General features: G+C 33.6%; 1 protein-coding gene across 1 annotated transcript; it reads left to right on the top strand.

Annotated features, from left to right (window-relative positions):
- The first annotated feature begins 12 nt into the window (after positions 1–12).
- On the top strand, positions 13–17068 carry LOC139148399 (protein O-glucosyltransferase 2-like). The gene is made up of 10 exons (XM_070719835.1): positions 13–772; positions 2158–2360; positions 6215–6420; positions 7484–7561; positions 8314–8486; positions 8642–8879; positions 9275–9484; positions 11759–11848; positions 12494–12598; positions 14214–17068. The coding sequence occupies exons 1-10, from the start codon at positions 576–578 to the stop codon at positions 14229–14231; spliced, it is 1518 nt and encodes a 505-aa protein (XP_070575936.1). The 5' UTR covers positions 13–575; the 3' UTR covers positions 14232–17068.
- The last annotated feature ends 677 nt before the right edge of the window (positions 17069–17745 follow it).

Genomic DNA, 17745 nt, shown 5'->3' with positions numbered 1-17745 from the left:
TTGAACCAAACTCCCTCTCCTCTAGCCAAGGAGAATAAAGCTGAAAGAAACGGCGAAAAACAAAACGATATAGCAATCTTATACCGTCTACAAAAAAAACATCTCATATAGTAATAAGTACCAATCTAGGTAGAACACATTTAAAGATGTTATCTTTCTTCTTGACGTGTTTTTCCCCCGGGAAAGTGAGGGGTGAGTGCATTGGAAATAAGTGCGACGGTCACAGCTTATGCAAATATGACTCGACGCAAGCTACTGTGTGTGAAGCCCACTGACAGGCAAATAGGAGTGGAGCGAGTGGCCACAGTATACTACGTACGTAGTAAAGGAGCTCCGATCTCAACCCTGGCACTTATGTCAAACGCGATCGCCAAGCTTGGTGCAGGGTGGTAGCTAAACCAGACATACGCTTTGCAAGATATCACACAACTCTTTCGTGAATGGTGCTGTGTCACACCAAGTCAGCTTCCGGGATCTTTATTTATCCAGTGTCGCCGCTCGGTCTTATTCTTACTTTGCTGTTGATTCTGTTGGAACAACTTCGTTGACTACTCAACTTCCGGTTCTTTGCAAAGATGTTGTTGGCGTTGCTCGTCACTGCAGCCCTATGCTGTCTAGAAAGTCATGCTATTACAGACCCTGTCACCGGCATCGAAAGAGAAAGAATAGTTTGTCCGGATAAGTCATTGGTTTATGGGCCTGGTTTGGAGCCAAACTTTCGTGTCCCAGCAAGATTTTTTTTCATACAAGCAATTGATACAGAAGGAAAAAGGTATAGTTGAAAGATGAAGATTATATAAATATTCAATTTTCCAGTAAATATGTTTTTTCAGATTCGTTGTCTTTCTTCATCAGGAACAAATATAAGAAGAAAAGGTAAAAATCAAAAGGATAAAAAAAATGATTAAACTACTTAAGTTGGTACTTCCAATTTCATGACTTTGCTATTCTCAGTACTATTAAATTTGATGAGCTATACTCTGGGTTTGAACATTATTATTTGATGTTTTTTTTTGAAAACACACTTCAAAAAGCGTATAACATTGCACAATAATGTTGTACCATATACCATGTATATGTGTGAGTACATGTATGTGTATCTTTGTAAGGATTGCAAATTCAAGCCATAATTACAATATGCTAACTTCAGAAATCATTTAATGATGACAAATGAACATCCATTCTTTTTATTAATATACATCATTAATATCATTCAGAATATTCCCATAAAAACTGACTCCATTGTCAGGCTTTTTTGTTTCACAGTTTAATACTAAGATGTATTTACATATCATGCCATGCAGATGTCTGATGCAGTCATGCTTGTTTCAGTGCCACTTTAAAATATCTTTTTGTTGTTAATCCAATATACCATATTTTATCCTGAGAAATATGATATTGCTGACATAACACACTTCAGTACTTGGAAAATTAACATTTTGCAAAAGAGAAAAAAAGCAAAGTATTTTTAAACTTTTAAATAGAAAATGAGTAAGTAAATGTATAAATTAATCAATATTGGATAGATTAGAATAGTTAATATTACTGTCACTAAAGAAAAAGTTTGAGTTACAACGCAGTTATCTTCAACAATGAAATCCTGATCATTTTTTTGTGTATTTTGTTGTGGTATAGATAAGTATTAACGAAACCAATTGCTGTTCTAGCATTTTGAGTTGTAGCAATCATGAATGGTTTAAATACATAATTCCTTTATGGCCATATTAATGACGGAAGAAAGAACAGGCATTCCTAAATGTAACATTTGACCAATTATAAACCAACTTAATGTGATTGTAGCTGATACAGGTAGCTGTCAGGTGACCCTTGTAGGTTTAATTATCAACCGTTGTTTTGGTCACACCCTGAAACAAATATAACAAAGGTAAGATCTTGAAATTCCTGCATTTCTTTAGCAACGAAATTCTGAAAATAGTATCACAGTTGGTAAAATTTAAAAAAAAAATGATATTTTTAATCCTTTATATCTCATTGTCCCTACAATACCTTTGCCCATTTATTTGGGGACCTTCATAAAATAGTTTTGCTTGAAATGTCACAAACAAAAGAAATCACCTAGGCATACCATTGATCACCCAAACATTTCCTGCTCATTGTCATTATTTATCCATTTTGGTACTTTCATTTCTTTTGCAGTTTTTCATACTCTCCAGGACCAAATGCCTTTGAAGTCACTATTCAACCCAGAAACAAACGAGGCCGAATTTGGACCCAGTTGCTGGACAGAAACGATGGCACATTTATTGTACGCTTTAGAATGTATGCAAGCTATGACAATCTGGAGATATCAGTAAAGAGTGGAAGGCGACATGTGGCAGATTCACCGTACGTCATAAAAGGTGAACAATAATACTTTTGAAGTGCATCAGTAATTTTATGCACCTATCAATGTTTTCCACCATGGAGGGCAGTGCGATCCAAACAGGAATTTACATTTTTTCCCAAGCCATGTCAAATTCTCTACACACAGACTAAAAAAATATGTCAAATACTGAAGGGCTGGGGAAAAGAGGGTACATGAAGATAATTTAGGATTTGATATCAGTCCAAATTGTAGACACTGTGAATATTGTGGTGATCATTCCCCTGTCCCGTGACATGATTTGTGATCAATTTCTCCTGTTGCCTCACAATTTCCTCCCCCCCTCCCCCATGGAATACATTGATACGTGCATAAATAGGAATGGAATATGTTCATTTTATTTCTATAAATAAATAATTAAAGCACACAGAAAATATTGGAGTAGGATGTGAAGTCAGAACCTATTCTCTCTGGTTTGCAAAGGTTTGTTATCTGTTCAAATTTTAGTTTTCAGTCTGCTTACTTGATGTTCATCAGAAGATTTGGTATCTCTTGTTAGACCGTCAAATATGTCATCAGCCTTTACTTTCTTTGTCCTAAATTTTTCCACAAGAAGTTATAGTATCAACAATGAGGCTTTGATAAATTGCTGCGTTGGATGCACATTTATGACCATGCTATCTCTAAAATATTACATCAGGAATTAAAACTGATTGAAAGGGACTTACAGAAAATATGACATATGGTGTTGTCCTACAATTTATTAGTTGTATTTTGTCATTCTAAAATTCAATTTAAATGGATAATGGCCTGGTGGCTCCATACATATTAAATATTGTGTAATGTTTTGTATATATAGAAAGACCGTATTTGTGTTTCCTCCATTGAATGATGTCTAGAGAACAGTGTGTGTGTGTGTGTGAGAGAGTGTGCGTGAAAATGGAAACATTGAATAGGACAATCTTCAGCAATATACAAGTCACAACTCTGAACAAAAAAGCATGTTTCCAAATGTATGCTTTGCCAGCTGTCATGTGTACGTCAGTTATTATTGAACATATATGATATGGAAAGATGATGAAATGTATGGGTTTGCCCTTAATTTGAAATTACCAAAACTCATACAACATTTTGTTACATCAATAGAAGTATTCTTCCCTTTCAAAGTGACATTCATCTATACAGTGGCATACTTGATATAACTTATACTGGACTTGGTATAATGTAAAATACTTCATAACATTAGGCCAATTTTGCTGACCTTTGAAAATGAGGCCTTGAGGATATGTGTTCATATATTTTAACAGCAATCAATGAACAATGATGGACTTATCCGATTTGGCAACAGATGTCAACAGAAATCAGTTATTTTAGCATACCATGATACCTCACAAAGCTTCCGAATTTTTACAGATAGTAGTTTAGGAGTTTATAGTTACATGACAGTAAATTTGATTATGAGCGCCGGCATGTAAGGCAGATTTGGATGATTATTATTATAGTAGCCACTCTAATAAGTTTTACTTTTTATAGTGATTGTAGTAGTTTTATACGTATACAGAACATGCAGTTAAGGATTTTTATGTAATTTGTTGTGTAAAGATTCATAGATGTACACTGTTTGCAGTTAGTCAATCCTGAACTGGACAGGGTTCCACATTAAAAAAATGAATGATGATGGAGCAAACAATTAAATGGTACCAAATTGCCATGCATGAAAATGCTAAATAAACTGTTATTACTGTGCTAGTATATAACTGGTTTTACATATGTATAGATGGACTCATAGATTGCCCTATAGCAGTTACTCTATAGCAACTAGTCTTCCATGCAGAGTCATTTTGCTCACACTTCATTTGAAGAGCTTGCAAGTGAATAAAAAATTTTAATGTTTTTCAATAGGCTAACGTTTTACAGGGCCAGTATTTGTAGGAATTAGGTACGCGTACACAATTACCACAAAATGCTGATAAAACATTAGTTATTAGGTGGGGTATAGAGTTGACATATTTTGTGTAAAAGGATAAAGTCTTTGAAGATATACCAGGACCAGAGTGCCCTGTTAGCAAATCTTACTCATAAAGGATTCTTTTTAAGCCAAGAAATTGTACATATTACATATACATGTGTTGGTATAGGGCTGATTCTGAGAAATCAGGAAATCCCTGAATTGACTCCAAGAGTTCAGAAGTTAAAACAGAGGGCATGCTCACCCTGCTTTAGACTGCTTATCATTCTTCTGCTGTTGTGTGTATAACATGTGGGCAAGAATTACAAGAGAAAAACCAGCTGCTGATGTTTCAGTGGAAACTATCCAGCTGTATGTTAGTGGTTTTCTTTGTTCTGGTGTAATGTTATCTGTGCGTTTTCAGTGTACAAACTACAAGCAGGCTGATAGTTTAAACACTGATTCTCATAAACACATCTGTCAATCAACTCTCATAAACAGCAGACATAGTTATGCATGCAAGTTGTTTTGATGCCATCAGACCATACCATGGCAATGTATACTTCTCATAAAGCAGAGTATCAAAGTGGTTTTACTTCTATATTTCACCATAAATGCTTAACTGTATTCTCTGTATGTCTTCAATGTCACACATACAGTGACATTTTGATTATTGCATGGGGTAAGTAAGCAACAAACTTTGTGAAAGTAAGCCAACAAAATCAATATGAAAACATGACATCAACCATGTTGATTTCACAACATAACTTTGGTTTGAAATTTCAAAATTATTGAACACAAATTCTGTTTCCCGACAATACAAATAACATTAACAGTAGTACATGTATACATTATGGTGTGAACAGAATGCTTAAAAAATGGCAAATTTTGCAGGAATTTTACAAACTTTATTGAAACCATCAACAAATGAGATTTGTTCGAAAAAGGGAGTTGTGAAATGAAGACATGTTTTGAATGGGTATGTTTTTCCAGTCTAAAACTGCCTTGATTTTGTGTCTTAAGCCCAGGAAGTGTCCTCTCTCTGTCTAAATTAACCAGCCCAGTCACGTTTTATTCTAGCCCCCCTTAACCTACTCTTCACTGATTGAATGTTAATCAGATTTTGATGTTTTTAAAAGAGATATCTGTACAATAATGGAGGTACAGAGATATCTCTTAGTTTTATAATACACAAATTTATCAGAAAATGCACATTTCATATCAGTACATTATTACAGTCTGGTATGTACTAATTAGTGTTACTTCGTGAAGGTCAGGCAGTGTGTAGGCAAAGTTGTAGAAACAGTTTCTGAAATTTTGAAATGCAGAATTGCGTTTTGAAAGCATACAGAATATTGTTATTGTTTGCAGGAAGAAAGTTTGTTTAAATGATCTTCCCGGATTTTATTGACTGATATGCAGAATATTTTCTAGTAAAATCAAAGATTGTAACACGCACTATGAATGAACTGTTGTCAGCCTACATGTCACAAAGGAAATTTCCATATCAACCCAATACATAGAATGACTGTGCTACCAAAGTTGATCATTCCAAGCTTTCAAAATGTGCAAGAAAACCTGTAAACAGTGATCATCAACTCCACTATTTTCTTTAAGTTTCATTTTCACTTCATAAAGTACTTACAGTTAATTATATCAATGTTTGATAATTAAAAAATGACAAGTCTTTACACTTGCAAGAAGGTCATGAACAAAGAAATTTACTAATGATCTGTGATACTAATCATTTATAGTGTTAAAATTTGGTTGAGAAAGGATTCTGTACACGTCTTTGGAATGTCAATCAATGCAAGTTCACAGACTTTATAGAGTGTGTTACGAAGTTGATTTCATACTTGTGAATTGATATTTGTCATACCATAGAAACACACAAACATCTAGCACTGACAACATCCACTATTTCTTTGTTTTAATTCTTACAGGACATATTTACCATGAGACCTGCTATTGCCCTACAGAAGATGATGATGCCTGGTTACAAGACATGAAGTGTGATACTTCTCTTCCTCCTCAAGCTGAGAGAGATCTATCCATATTTCCAAGTGTTGATCTAGACAGGCTGGCCGAGGAAGCCCCATCTAGATTCAACAGACATAGTTTGTGTCATTACACCATTATTGACAACAAGGTAACAATAATGGTACTGGTACTTTGTTTTGACAAGTTTATTTGTTTTGCAATGTCTCATTTGTGTTTATGACATCTCCAAAATATATGCACAAGCACAAAACAGCCTACCAACATTAAGATATAAATGTAATTACAGTGTTTCAAAAATAATGATTCATACTCTGGCTTGTTACAGGCATTTGTTTTAACAGATAATGTTTTTCATCAAATAGAAGTTGTGAAATAGTTTGATTTGTAAGTGTATCACGAAACGAGCATTTTCAATAAAAGTCAAGAGATAATCATGAACTTTAAACCCACTGGGAGGGAAAGGATTATGTTGAAACTTAAACATAAGTGAAAATGTTGCTATTCTTGGTTTGATACAAATAAACAATATACAGTAATGACAGAAATAATGAAATGGTGTGCGCAAACAAAGATATACTCTATAATATTAAGCAATAATGTACATGTACCCCCTCCTGGCCCATAGTGGACAAAAGTAAACTTTGCACGACATAATGTACAGGTGAAGCCAAGGATGTTGTGGAGTGTAAAGTTGCTTAAGTCCATTATAAGCTGGGAGGGCGTCATTATTGCTAAATTATAGTTTTGGCAATGCCAGTGAATATGTAGATGTACCAAACATCTCAAGTTGCAATTTTGGATAATTTGATATATACCGCTAATAATCTGGCTTGATAACATCACAAAATTCACTGGTATTGACAAAGCTATAATATAATTTGTGATAAAGATAGCATCCTGTGAAAGAAATGATGAATTACAAGAGAAAAAAAGTAAAATTGCTCAAACAACTAATAAAAAGAGGATAATTTCAAATTCATGGAGCATTTGGTGGTTTCAAGAACTCACATTGATCAATCCCATGACCCTTAAACGTTGGCTGATGTTTAACAATATTCACTTGACTACTGTATCAACAGGATTGGCAGCATTGCAAATTCACAGCCAGTATTTGTCTATCTTGGCAAAACTACTGCTGGCCCTTTGACTAGAATGATTGAATTTACATGTCAATTAATTAGATGATATTAAAAATATCACTTCTCTTACAGATTTACAGAAAAACTCACGGTGAGCATGTTGGCTTCAAGATGTTCATGGATTCCATACTGCTGTCTATCACAAGAAAGGTTTGTATAAGTCATCTCAGTGTGCTTACTTCAATAAAATGTTGAGTCATGTTTCATGTTCAATTTTCAGAATTCATTTGATTAAATGATACTAACAATGTACTCACATGATCATAAAGGTAAACAGCAGTATTTATCAAATTTGCTTTCTTTTGTAGTATTAAAGGTTCTGTCAATTTTCAAGTATTGGAAAATATTCTGTGTCCAATTGAAAATGGATTAGTTTCTAGGGGATGTCAATCATTTTTAATCATTTTTGTCAGAAACATCACCTGAATGTGTGACTAGTATTTGTGTAGATGCTAACTTGTGTACAGTACACATGGTGTTTTGCAGGTGACCCTCTCAAATCAGTAGAATGTTAAAAATCCAATACTAGGAAAAATACATTTTAACTTACAATGTCTATTCAGGACACTTGAAACTGTTGACTATAAATTGACCACATTTGTGACCCCTCTGTAACCTAAATGTCACAGCCGTTTGTGTCACAGCTGTTTGGTCACTATGTAGTCTGTTAGTACAGTGGCATTCAATTTTCATAATTATGTTGACTAAAATGATAAATACAAAATTGATTTTAATTTTTAATCAGTGTCAATAACAATTGCAATTGAGTTCATCGTATGAACAGCATGGTTCACTTTATAGTTTCTGAAACCTAAACTAATAGACTTCATGTGTGATGAAAATGCCAAGATGTAATGTTATAGCTGATTGTTGTAAAATGTTCTTTTCAATACAATTTCCAGGTCAGATTACCAGATATGGAGTTTTTTGTCAATCTTGGTGATTGGCCGCTGGAGAAAAGAAAACCAGAGGATTCCCCACTGCCAATATTGTCATGGTGTGGCTCTAGGGACACAAGGGATATCGTCATGCCAACATATGACCTGACAGAATCAGCACTGGAAACAATGGGCAGGTTGGTATTTTAAAATATTTCTCTCAAAAAAATTAATAATATCTTGAAAATCAAGAGTGGTTACTGCGTATAGATCGCAGTACTTTGATTTAAGACAAGTCATAGTACATAAGGCCCATCAATTCTGATAGATACATTCATTTCTTTACTTTCAGAGTAACACTGGACATGCTTTCAGTGCAAGGAAACACTGATGTTGCATGGGAAAACAAGACAGATAAGGGTTTCTGGAGAGGTCGAGATAGTCGTCGGGAACGACTTAACTTGGTCAAGTTATCAAGAGAGCATCCTAACCTGATTGATGCAGCACTTACTAACTTCTTTTTCTTCAGAGATGAAATGGAAGAATATGGTCCTAAAGTACCTCACATTTCATTCTTTGATTTCTTTAAGGTATGCTAGGCCAATATTGTTCAGTGGCACACAATTATAAGTTTGTATTTTGAAAATATTAACAAAATTGGACATGTTACGATTCTGTTCTTAAAATTGACCCTGCTGAATTGAACAGGTATGTCTACTGATGTTGAGAAAAAGTAATCCTGTTACTTGTCAGTAAATATTATTCATTTGTTAGTTTGTTTGTCTGTTTGTTTGTTTATTTATTTGAACCTTCTTCCCAAAAAACTTGATAAATCAAATTTCTGTGCTATTCCTCACTGTAACTTGGAATCAGTAGGAAAATCTCATTGGTAATAAGATTTACAAATTCACAGATCAGTCTACCACATTGTTCTAAAAATATTAACCAATCACAGACAACCTTATTCCCATGACCTCCATCACAGTTCAAGTACCAGATCAACATGGATGGAACAGTGGCAGCATATAGATTTCCATACCTCATGGCTGGTAATAGTGTGGTTTTCAAGCATGAATCAGAATACTACGAGCATTTCTATCAGGACCTGCAAGAGGGCGTTCACTATGTCCCATTCAAGAAGGATCTGAGTAACATCATTGAGAAAATCGAATGGGCCAAGCAACATGATGATGAGGTATAGAGATTATCAGTGAATCATTTGCTGAGTAGTTTGATATACATTCATGTAGTGTGTGCACAGCATGGGGAGCTGGTTTCTATGACGACCATATATGTTTAAGGTAGAATGTACCGGTGACTAAGGGACAGATATGCGTACTCTCACATTTTCAGAATACTCTGCTGATCTACTCCTTGTTGGGGCTAATTTTGAATCTCTTGGAGTGAATAAAGTTTTCACTGTCTTACTTGTGTGGAAATTGAAAATTAATTTTTTACGTGTAGAGTGAACACAAGAAATGGTGGCCATTTTGAATTACAAATATTGATAAATTTAAGGTAGTATGTTTCCATTGAACCAAAATTTGTTCTGTGATCTCCGATTTTTATTTTTGATTTTGAAAAAGATTGGTTGATAAGTTTCCTTGAGGGAAGTTTCATCAAAAGTGGAAGTATTTAAATGTTGAGGTACATACTACAAAGATGAGATGTGACCATAGTCTTAATCAGTGTGTTAGGGGAAAGGTCTGCTCTAATGTAAGCAGATATTGACATGAAAATGTAATTGTCACTCATAGATGTATGCTATGAGATTTTTGGACAGAGAATTATCTATCGTCTGCAGAAAAGTTACTATGGTGTTTTCCATCAAACATTATGGCACATCAGTTTTCATGAATTTGTGATGTTTCTGGTGTAGGAGACCAGAATAATTCTTGTGCTTGATTTATCATATGGTACTTTTATATAACAAAGTCAGACTGAAAAACACTTTGCATGTTAGCAGAGGGCACCTGCCTATCATTCTTCAAAAGATTTGATGATATTGAGCTGTTTATGACCCAAGTGTGCAGCTACTCATACATACATGCCCTCCACTACCGTCTACTACCAAGTACGGTATTTCAAAGTGTAATTGATCTTATAAATGTATGTATTACGTCATCAAAGTCTGTGTGGTCAACCTGAGCTGATAAATTGTCATGACACTTATACATAACATTGTGCTTCCTCATCAATATATGTCACTGTTACAGCGTAGGATGTTTAAACACATCGTTATGGCTACGACCTTGTGCAGGTCACTGACAGTGAGAATATGATCCGTACCCATCTTCCTATCAGTTCTGCACTGAGGTAATCTCAGTGACCCAGACTCTCCATGTTTTACCATGTTTTGAAATATTGATTTGAATGTTTTATTGCCATTGCTTAAACTTCAATAGCTGTAACTTTTGACATGTTTTTCAGTTTTGCTGCTTTGTCTGTAACATATATTTTCTTGTTCCACTCCTCAAAGTACAATATTTATCGTAGAAATGTCTATTGTTCAACTTATCGATACAAGCTGAATGTTTTTTAATGTCAATGTTATCGTTGACAGTTGAATTATAGTCATGACCATAACTCATATTAACAATAATATCACATATTATACACAATTTATTGCATGGCAAGGTGAATACTTCATAATTATATTGATATTATATTGATATTATTATATTACACACAATGTATTGCATGGCAAGGTGAATACTACATTATTATATTGATATTATATAGATATTATTATATCAACAATAATATCACATATTATACACAATGTATTGCATGGCAAGGTGAATACTTCAGTATTATATTGATATTATATAGATATTATTATATCAACAATAATATCACATATTACACACAATGTATCGCATGGCAAGGTGAATACTTCATTATTATATTGATATTATAGATATTATTATATCAACAATAATATCACATATTACACACAATGTATCGCATGGCAAGGTGAATACTTCATTATTATATTGATATTATATAGATATTATTATATCAACAATAATATCACATATTACACACAATGTATCGCATGGCAAGGTGAATACTTCATTATTATATTGATATTATATAGATATTATCATATTAACAATAATATCACATATTATACACAATATATTGCATGGCAAGGTGAATACTTCATATTTCAATGCATAGTAAGAAGAGTAGGAACAAATGTATTTCTTTTAGTGAACAAAAACTATGAAAATCTTATCAGAAGTTACAGCTATTGGCTCTTAAATGTAAGAATATTGGTTGACACTGTTGAGTTATGTATGTGCCAGGGCATGGCAGTGTAATGGGTTTAAAAGTCAACTCAAAACCTAACCACACCTATACAGTACAGCACAACATTGCTATGCAGATCTGGAGTGTACTGTCATTTAATGTTTACAATTCAATTGTCAGCTTGATCACACTTCTCATTCTAATTTCTTTTCAGGTCCGTCAGATCGCCCAGAATGCCCAGCAGTTTGCCAGGGATAATCTAATGTCAAATGATGTATTTTGCTACTACTTCAAATTACTCAGGGTAAGCTATATTTTCTTTGCAGTCACATGTATGAAATAAACCACGTAACAGCTGTAGCAATACTTGACAGTACAGGTATAGTACGTCATTTCATTTGCCATGCAATAAAAACCCATTGATCTATCTCCCTGAGCAATTCATCATTCACTGACAACTCTGGTATTTGCAGACATTAATTCAGAGCTATTCCACATGAAATTCTATCGTTAATCATTTTAAGTGTTGACTCTCTGGAAAAAAGCAGTATAGAAGGATATTTACGGGCCCTGTCCATATGAATTATTCCTAACCATATGCTTGATACCCAAACTGTGAATATGAAAAAATCTGTGTGTACGGCCAATATTTCAATCAAGTTGCTGATCGCAATTTTAGACATCGGCCACTTTTGATAGACATTCAGACAAATGCTGTTATTTTATAGCCATGTTTATTGCTGCAGAATATGGCCAAATCCTTTGACATGCAATTTTTATGCAATATCATAGGCAGCAAAGAAACAATTTTGCTATTCCTATTTTCTGATAATTCCAAAAATATCTGACTAATATTCTTTTTGGCATATTAACAATAGACTGTGACATCATTTGGAATAAACACTGTCATTGACATATGCCTGTTTTTTATTTGTTTATTTTATCCCAGGAATTTGCTAAAAGACAAAATAGAGAAGCAAAAATTTATGAAGGAATGGAAGAGGTACACCAACCTGAAGACAAAGGAGCTTGCCGATGTCATCATCTATTTCCTGTAAGTAATGATTGTAGTCAAAATTTGGCAAGTTGTGGAAAATGTGAGAAATGACCAAACAACAACAAAAGACCCCAAAGATAATGGTGTTTTGTTTGTAATAGAACCACATTTTTGAACACTTTATGCCTTTTTTAAAACAGCATATTGGCATTTTGTTCAGAAGCATATGGTACAATCATATTTGTTTAGGAACAATCCACGGTTATGCTGAAGTATTGACTTTTTAGATGTACCTGTGTGATGCTACTCCAACACTATTCCAATACACCAATATCGGTTGTTTGTCATTGGAACGCTGTCCAAGCACTGTAAAGATGACATATATGTTAGTTGTGAGCTATATACAAAGTTGTTAATTGTGGAAAACAGTGTGAGAATAAGATATGAATTGTTATCAGTTTTATGGATATGGCTGAAACAACCTGAGAACATATACTAAGTTGTTAGCTGTGATCATACCTCCTGAACAATATACTGGTATGAATAAATATTATAAAATGTCTATCATGAGAAAAGTGTCAAAACTTTTGGATGACATTTTGACAAAGTACATTGTATTATGATGATGCCTACATGAATATTCTAACATTGAACCCATGCTTGTCAATTGGATACTTCTTCCAGTATTTGGCAAAAATGCCAATCTATGTTGCACAATAATAACCAGGCATTTTAGCATTTCCCTGCTGTATATTCTCTGAAATGTTTTAAAGCGGCAGGTTTTGTATCAGCTTTATCTCTGAGCAAACTGACTAACTGTGCACAACTTTCAAAGGAGAACAAAGGACTAAAATCACATAAACAATGTCAACAACCTCTGATGTGAGAGCCAGGGATAAAGGACTGGGCAGAAGTTGTGTAGTCTCACAATCAAGAGGTGAAAACAGGGTGAAGTGTGGGAAGTAGTTTTATCAACCACTTGAGTGGGTGTGTCTGTTTGTCTATTGAATGGATCAGGGCTGTCCAAGTATACACAAGTCAGATCACTGAGATTATCAGATAAGAAATCAAATTACCCTGTGGTTGGCACTTTGCTACAGCAATTTACAAATAACAATTTTAGTTACTGTCACTGACCCCTTTCAGCAATCTGTCTCATCAAGATCTTTACAATATGCCACAAATGTAGACTTTTTGCCCAGAGAGGAAAACATATAGATACAGAATTATAAATATCCATATCTTTACGTAAATGTTTCCATGATTGATGTCAACTTTGTGTTCTCGTTTTGTCCTCTACGCCATACTGAACTTGACAATGATGCATGTGAAAGTAAAATACAACCAAGTATCATTCAGCATTGTCTCTTTAAGAAATGTTTACCTTTCACTCCCACTATTGTAAATATTTCCTTTTCTTTCTCTCAGTAGACCATTTAGCCACCATTTTATATTTCAAAATTTTGTAAATACATATTTTTCTATCACCGTGGACTTGAAATGTTTTCTGTATGTTCTTTTGTAATCTGATCACAGAATTTCAAGTCAATCATAATAAATTCTATTTCAAAGGTAAATTTCAGTTACTAGAATGCATCAGAAGAAGGCTACATAAGACATGAAGCCAGATTAAAAATTAAAAGATAAAAATTTTTGTTCTCTTTTCTTTCAGCCCCATGATGAATTTTAACCATGATGGTTCTCTGTGTGAGATACAAATCAATGGTATATGTACTTATGTCATAGATCAGATCTTCCCTTCACAAAAAGAACAGCTATTCCATGTTATCAGCTTTCAAAAACTGGGACAAAACTATCCATGGATGTGTGTGTTTTCCAAGGAAGAGTCTATGACAAGTAATGGAAGATCTATGCAAGGATTCAAGATTTGTCTGTGTCTAGTATTTTGCCTCTATTGTAACAGTATCTCCTGTGCCAACAAAGACAAAAAATACTCCAAATTGCAAGTTGCAGTCTATTGTCAGTGCATTTCCCATCTCCATGTCTGAACCAATCACAGTTTACAAGATTATTGTGAAATCAAGTCAGTAGTTTGAATTTGAATTGATCCGACTTGTAATGCCACTTCTTAAATCAAAATTGGAACTTGCTACAAAGTGTTCTATAAGACAACCTCATTACTTGACATAAACAAATTTTCCTTCAACAGATTTCCTGTAGAAATTCCATTCAAATTTAGATTTTATGGATCCAACGCCTTGCCGGTGATATTACAACAAAGATCAGTTTACAAGTATCAGTAACTGTCATTTTACACAATGGGACCAAACCTTACATCCTGTATTCTTCATTTCACATAAATGACTTGCTTTCATTAGACACAATGCAGTTTTTCATTCAAACTTTAAAAATATATATTTTAAAAATAATAACCCCTATACTGTGTCATGAATAATTAATTGTCATAATTCTTATTTCTGCATTCAGTGCTTTCAAAAACAGAAGCCAGGTCTTTAACTTTACTCACAAGTATGAAAATTAGTAAAGAAGTTTTCAAGTTTCTTTAATTTACCATTTTCCTAGGCAGCCTTGTTTCATAAGGGGCATTTTATTTTAATGAACTTGAGTTAAAATACTGAAACTGTCAATCAAAGGTAGTTGCTATGTAGTGTAGTAACATTATTAATATGTTAGAAGTGAAGAAATTGAAAATAATATACCTTGATACAAGTATGATATGTCATTGCCAGGAAGGTGCTATTTCCTTCATGATTTGAGAAATGTGTAAGAAAAAAAGATATAAAACTGCAACAGTGTGCTTGCTTCATTTGAAATGCATAAATCTAAACATTTTTTGTTTTACGTTTTTTTTTGTAAACTCAAACAATACCATCAGTCAACATTTAAGGCATAATGTTTTCCAGCCAATACTAACAGTTCATGTATCATATCAGCTTTACATTCTCAATTTCATTGTTCATCTGTTGCACTGAATGTTTTAAAGTTGAATAATGTTTGTATCAGATGCCACAATCAGCAAAATTAGAATTTGCAATGATTCATCTCTATGAAATTTCATCATTTACATTTCAAGAAGCGTATTGTTATGACATAACAACCATGAAAAGAACTTTTGTAGTAGATACTTTGAACTCAGTCTCTGTACTCAGTCTCTAGGGCAAGTCGTTACTGTACATCTGAAAAAATTGATGTTATGTACTGTAGCAAGGTGCCTCTATTGACTGCAGCTTTCCTTGTGAATTCATTGAGTCATTGGGTTACCCATCAAATGATCTGTCATTTAATGAATCATTTAGCCCAAATGATCATTGATTATTTCATTGAGTCGTTGGTGTACCCATCAAATGATCTATCATTTAATGAATCATGTAACTAAATGATCATTGATGAATTCATTGAGTCATTGGTTTGCCCAGCAAATGATCTATCATTTAATGAATCATGTAACTAAATGATCATTGATGAATTCATTGAGTCATTGGTTTACCCAGCAAATGATCTGTCACTTAATGAATCATTTAAGCAAATGATCATTGATTTCATGGGTCATATTGTCAGTCTGTAGACCACATTTTTAGCCAATGTTACATCATCTTAAAGCCTATTCTTTTTATATATTTTACATGTAATTTGTAAACAAGGGTAGAATTTAAAAAAAAACAAACTAGATAGTGATGAAATTTCAACTAATGATACTAGTCACATTTCAAATAGATTTGTTAAACATTTCTTTCTTTAAAAAATTATGCAAGTCAGGTTTTACGATGTTATTGGTCAAAACTCAAAGTGATATGTAGTTAAATGCATTTAAATAACAGACTTGAGAACAGACTTTATAAATCATCAAAAAATTAAAATCAGTGGTCACTTTGAAAACAAATAAAATGTAGGTCTTAGTTTATGAAGTGTAGTGTCAGCTTACATCTAAAGATGTGCTGGATCAAACTTACAGAGCCTATGTTTTGCTTAATTTGTTGACTGCTGCAGGATTGTCAACATGTAGTTTCTATCTGCATGCATAATTAATAAGTTAATGCAGATTTAGCATTTGGCTTAACCTCCACCACGCCACACCAGATAACAAAATATTGCATATCTCCGCCTCCATTAAGTATCATATTCTTTTCCTAAGATTGAAATATTTATACCATTATACCCAGTGGCCAACATAGATCAAGATGAAATATAACAGTTACTGTAGTTAAATATTCATCTATATTTGTACAGATAGAGACTCAGACATGTATTTTCTATATTATAATACCATATTATATAACACTTTAACCTTTGAAATATTTTATACCTCATGCCAAGTTGAAACATGTTTTCATTTTACTGTATGTCCTTATGATAACATGTTTTCAGACATTACAGTATGACTATCAAAATTTAATGATTTCGACAAAAACTTCCATGATAATGATTTAACTGTTCTCTCATAATTGATCATTATTAGATTCTAAATCAGTAGCAATGTAGTTTAATTAATAAACTTCTGCATTTCTCTTTGGTGATTGGAATAAAATTTGGAAAAGTTAAACAACATTCCTGGTAGGCTCCTGTTATCATTTCCAGTACTTTTCTTGCCATGATTCTTTGTTGTCCATGTGCCAAGTTCAATGCCATAGTCTTATATCCTACATATAAGTTCTGATCGTCTTTGGTCAAGCATCCCCAGTGATTCTCAAAATAAGTATTTGTAATTATATTTCATGTCCAAGTATAGCAATCATCAAAGTATTGTGTCATCATGATTATTGTGTTGATCTACTAAAAGAAACACCCTCAGACCAAATAATTTTTAGTGACAACCAGAGTATTAAAAATTCACTGAAGTTGGCAAATGACACATTTGGTAACTTCATCATTCACTATACAGTGTAAGGTAATGTAATTTATGTTTCATAGAAGAGAAACATTAAGATGTGGGATTGAATTACCTGTTTGTGAAATTGGATGGAAAAAGTCATTTTCACAAGTCCAATCAGCTAATCAGTGTAGATACAGCGCTTACAGGCAAGCCTTGCCACTTCGATGGTGGTATGCATGTTTTTTTACACACACTAAACGTTTTCATATCATTAACAGGAAGGAACCTAATGACTGGATTGTTTGTACAGGATAAACAACAGAAAACTGACACCGAAATATATCTGACATGTAAGCCTTGAGACAGATTACTATCACCAGTCTGGGGTGCAAATTAATGTCTTTACGACCAG

The sequence above is a fragment of the Ptychodera flava genome, chromosome 13 (genome assembly GCF_041260155.1).
Source record: "Ptychodera flava strain L36383 chromosome 13, AS_Pfla_20210202, whole genome shotgun sequence".
Taxonomy (NCBI): Eukaryota; Metazoa; Hemichordata; class Enteropneusta; family Ptychoderidae; genus Ptychodera; species Ptychodera flava.
This window is presented reverse-complemented; position numbering and strand designations above follow the sequence as displayed.

What these genes read in the sequence shown, in the direction of transcription:
- LOC139148399 (XM_070719835.1), top strand. Translation starts at nt 576, where the DNA reads ATGTTGTTGGCGTTGCTCGTCACTGCAGCCCTATGCTGTCTAGAAAGT. An exon ending in TTCACCGTACGTCATAAAAG is followed by an intron (nt 2,361 to 6,214) that starts GTGAACAATAAT and finishes TAATTCTTACAG; the next exon opens with GACATATTTACCATGAGACC. An exon ending in CATTCTTTGATTTCTTTAAG is followed by an intron (nt 8,880 to 9,274) that starts GTATGCTAGGCC and finishes CCTCCATCACAG; the next exon opens with TTCAAGTACCAGATCAACAT.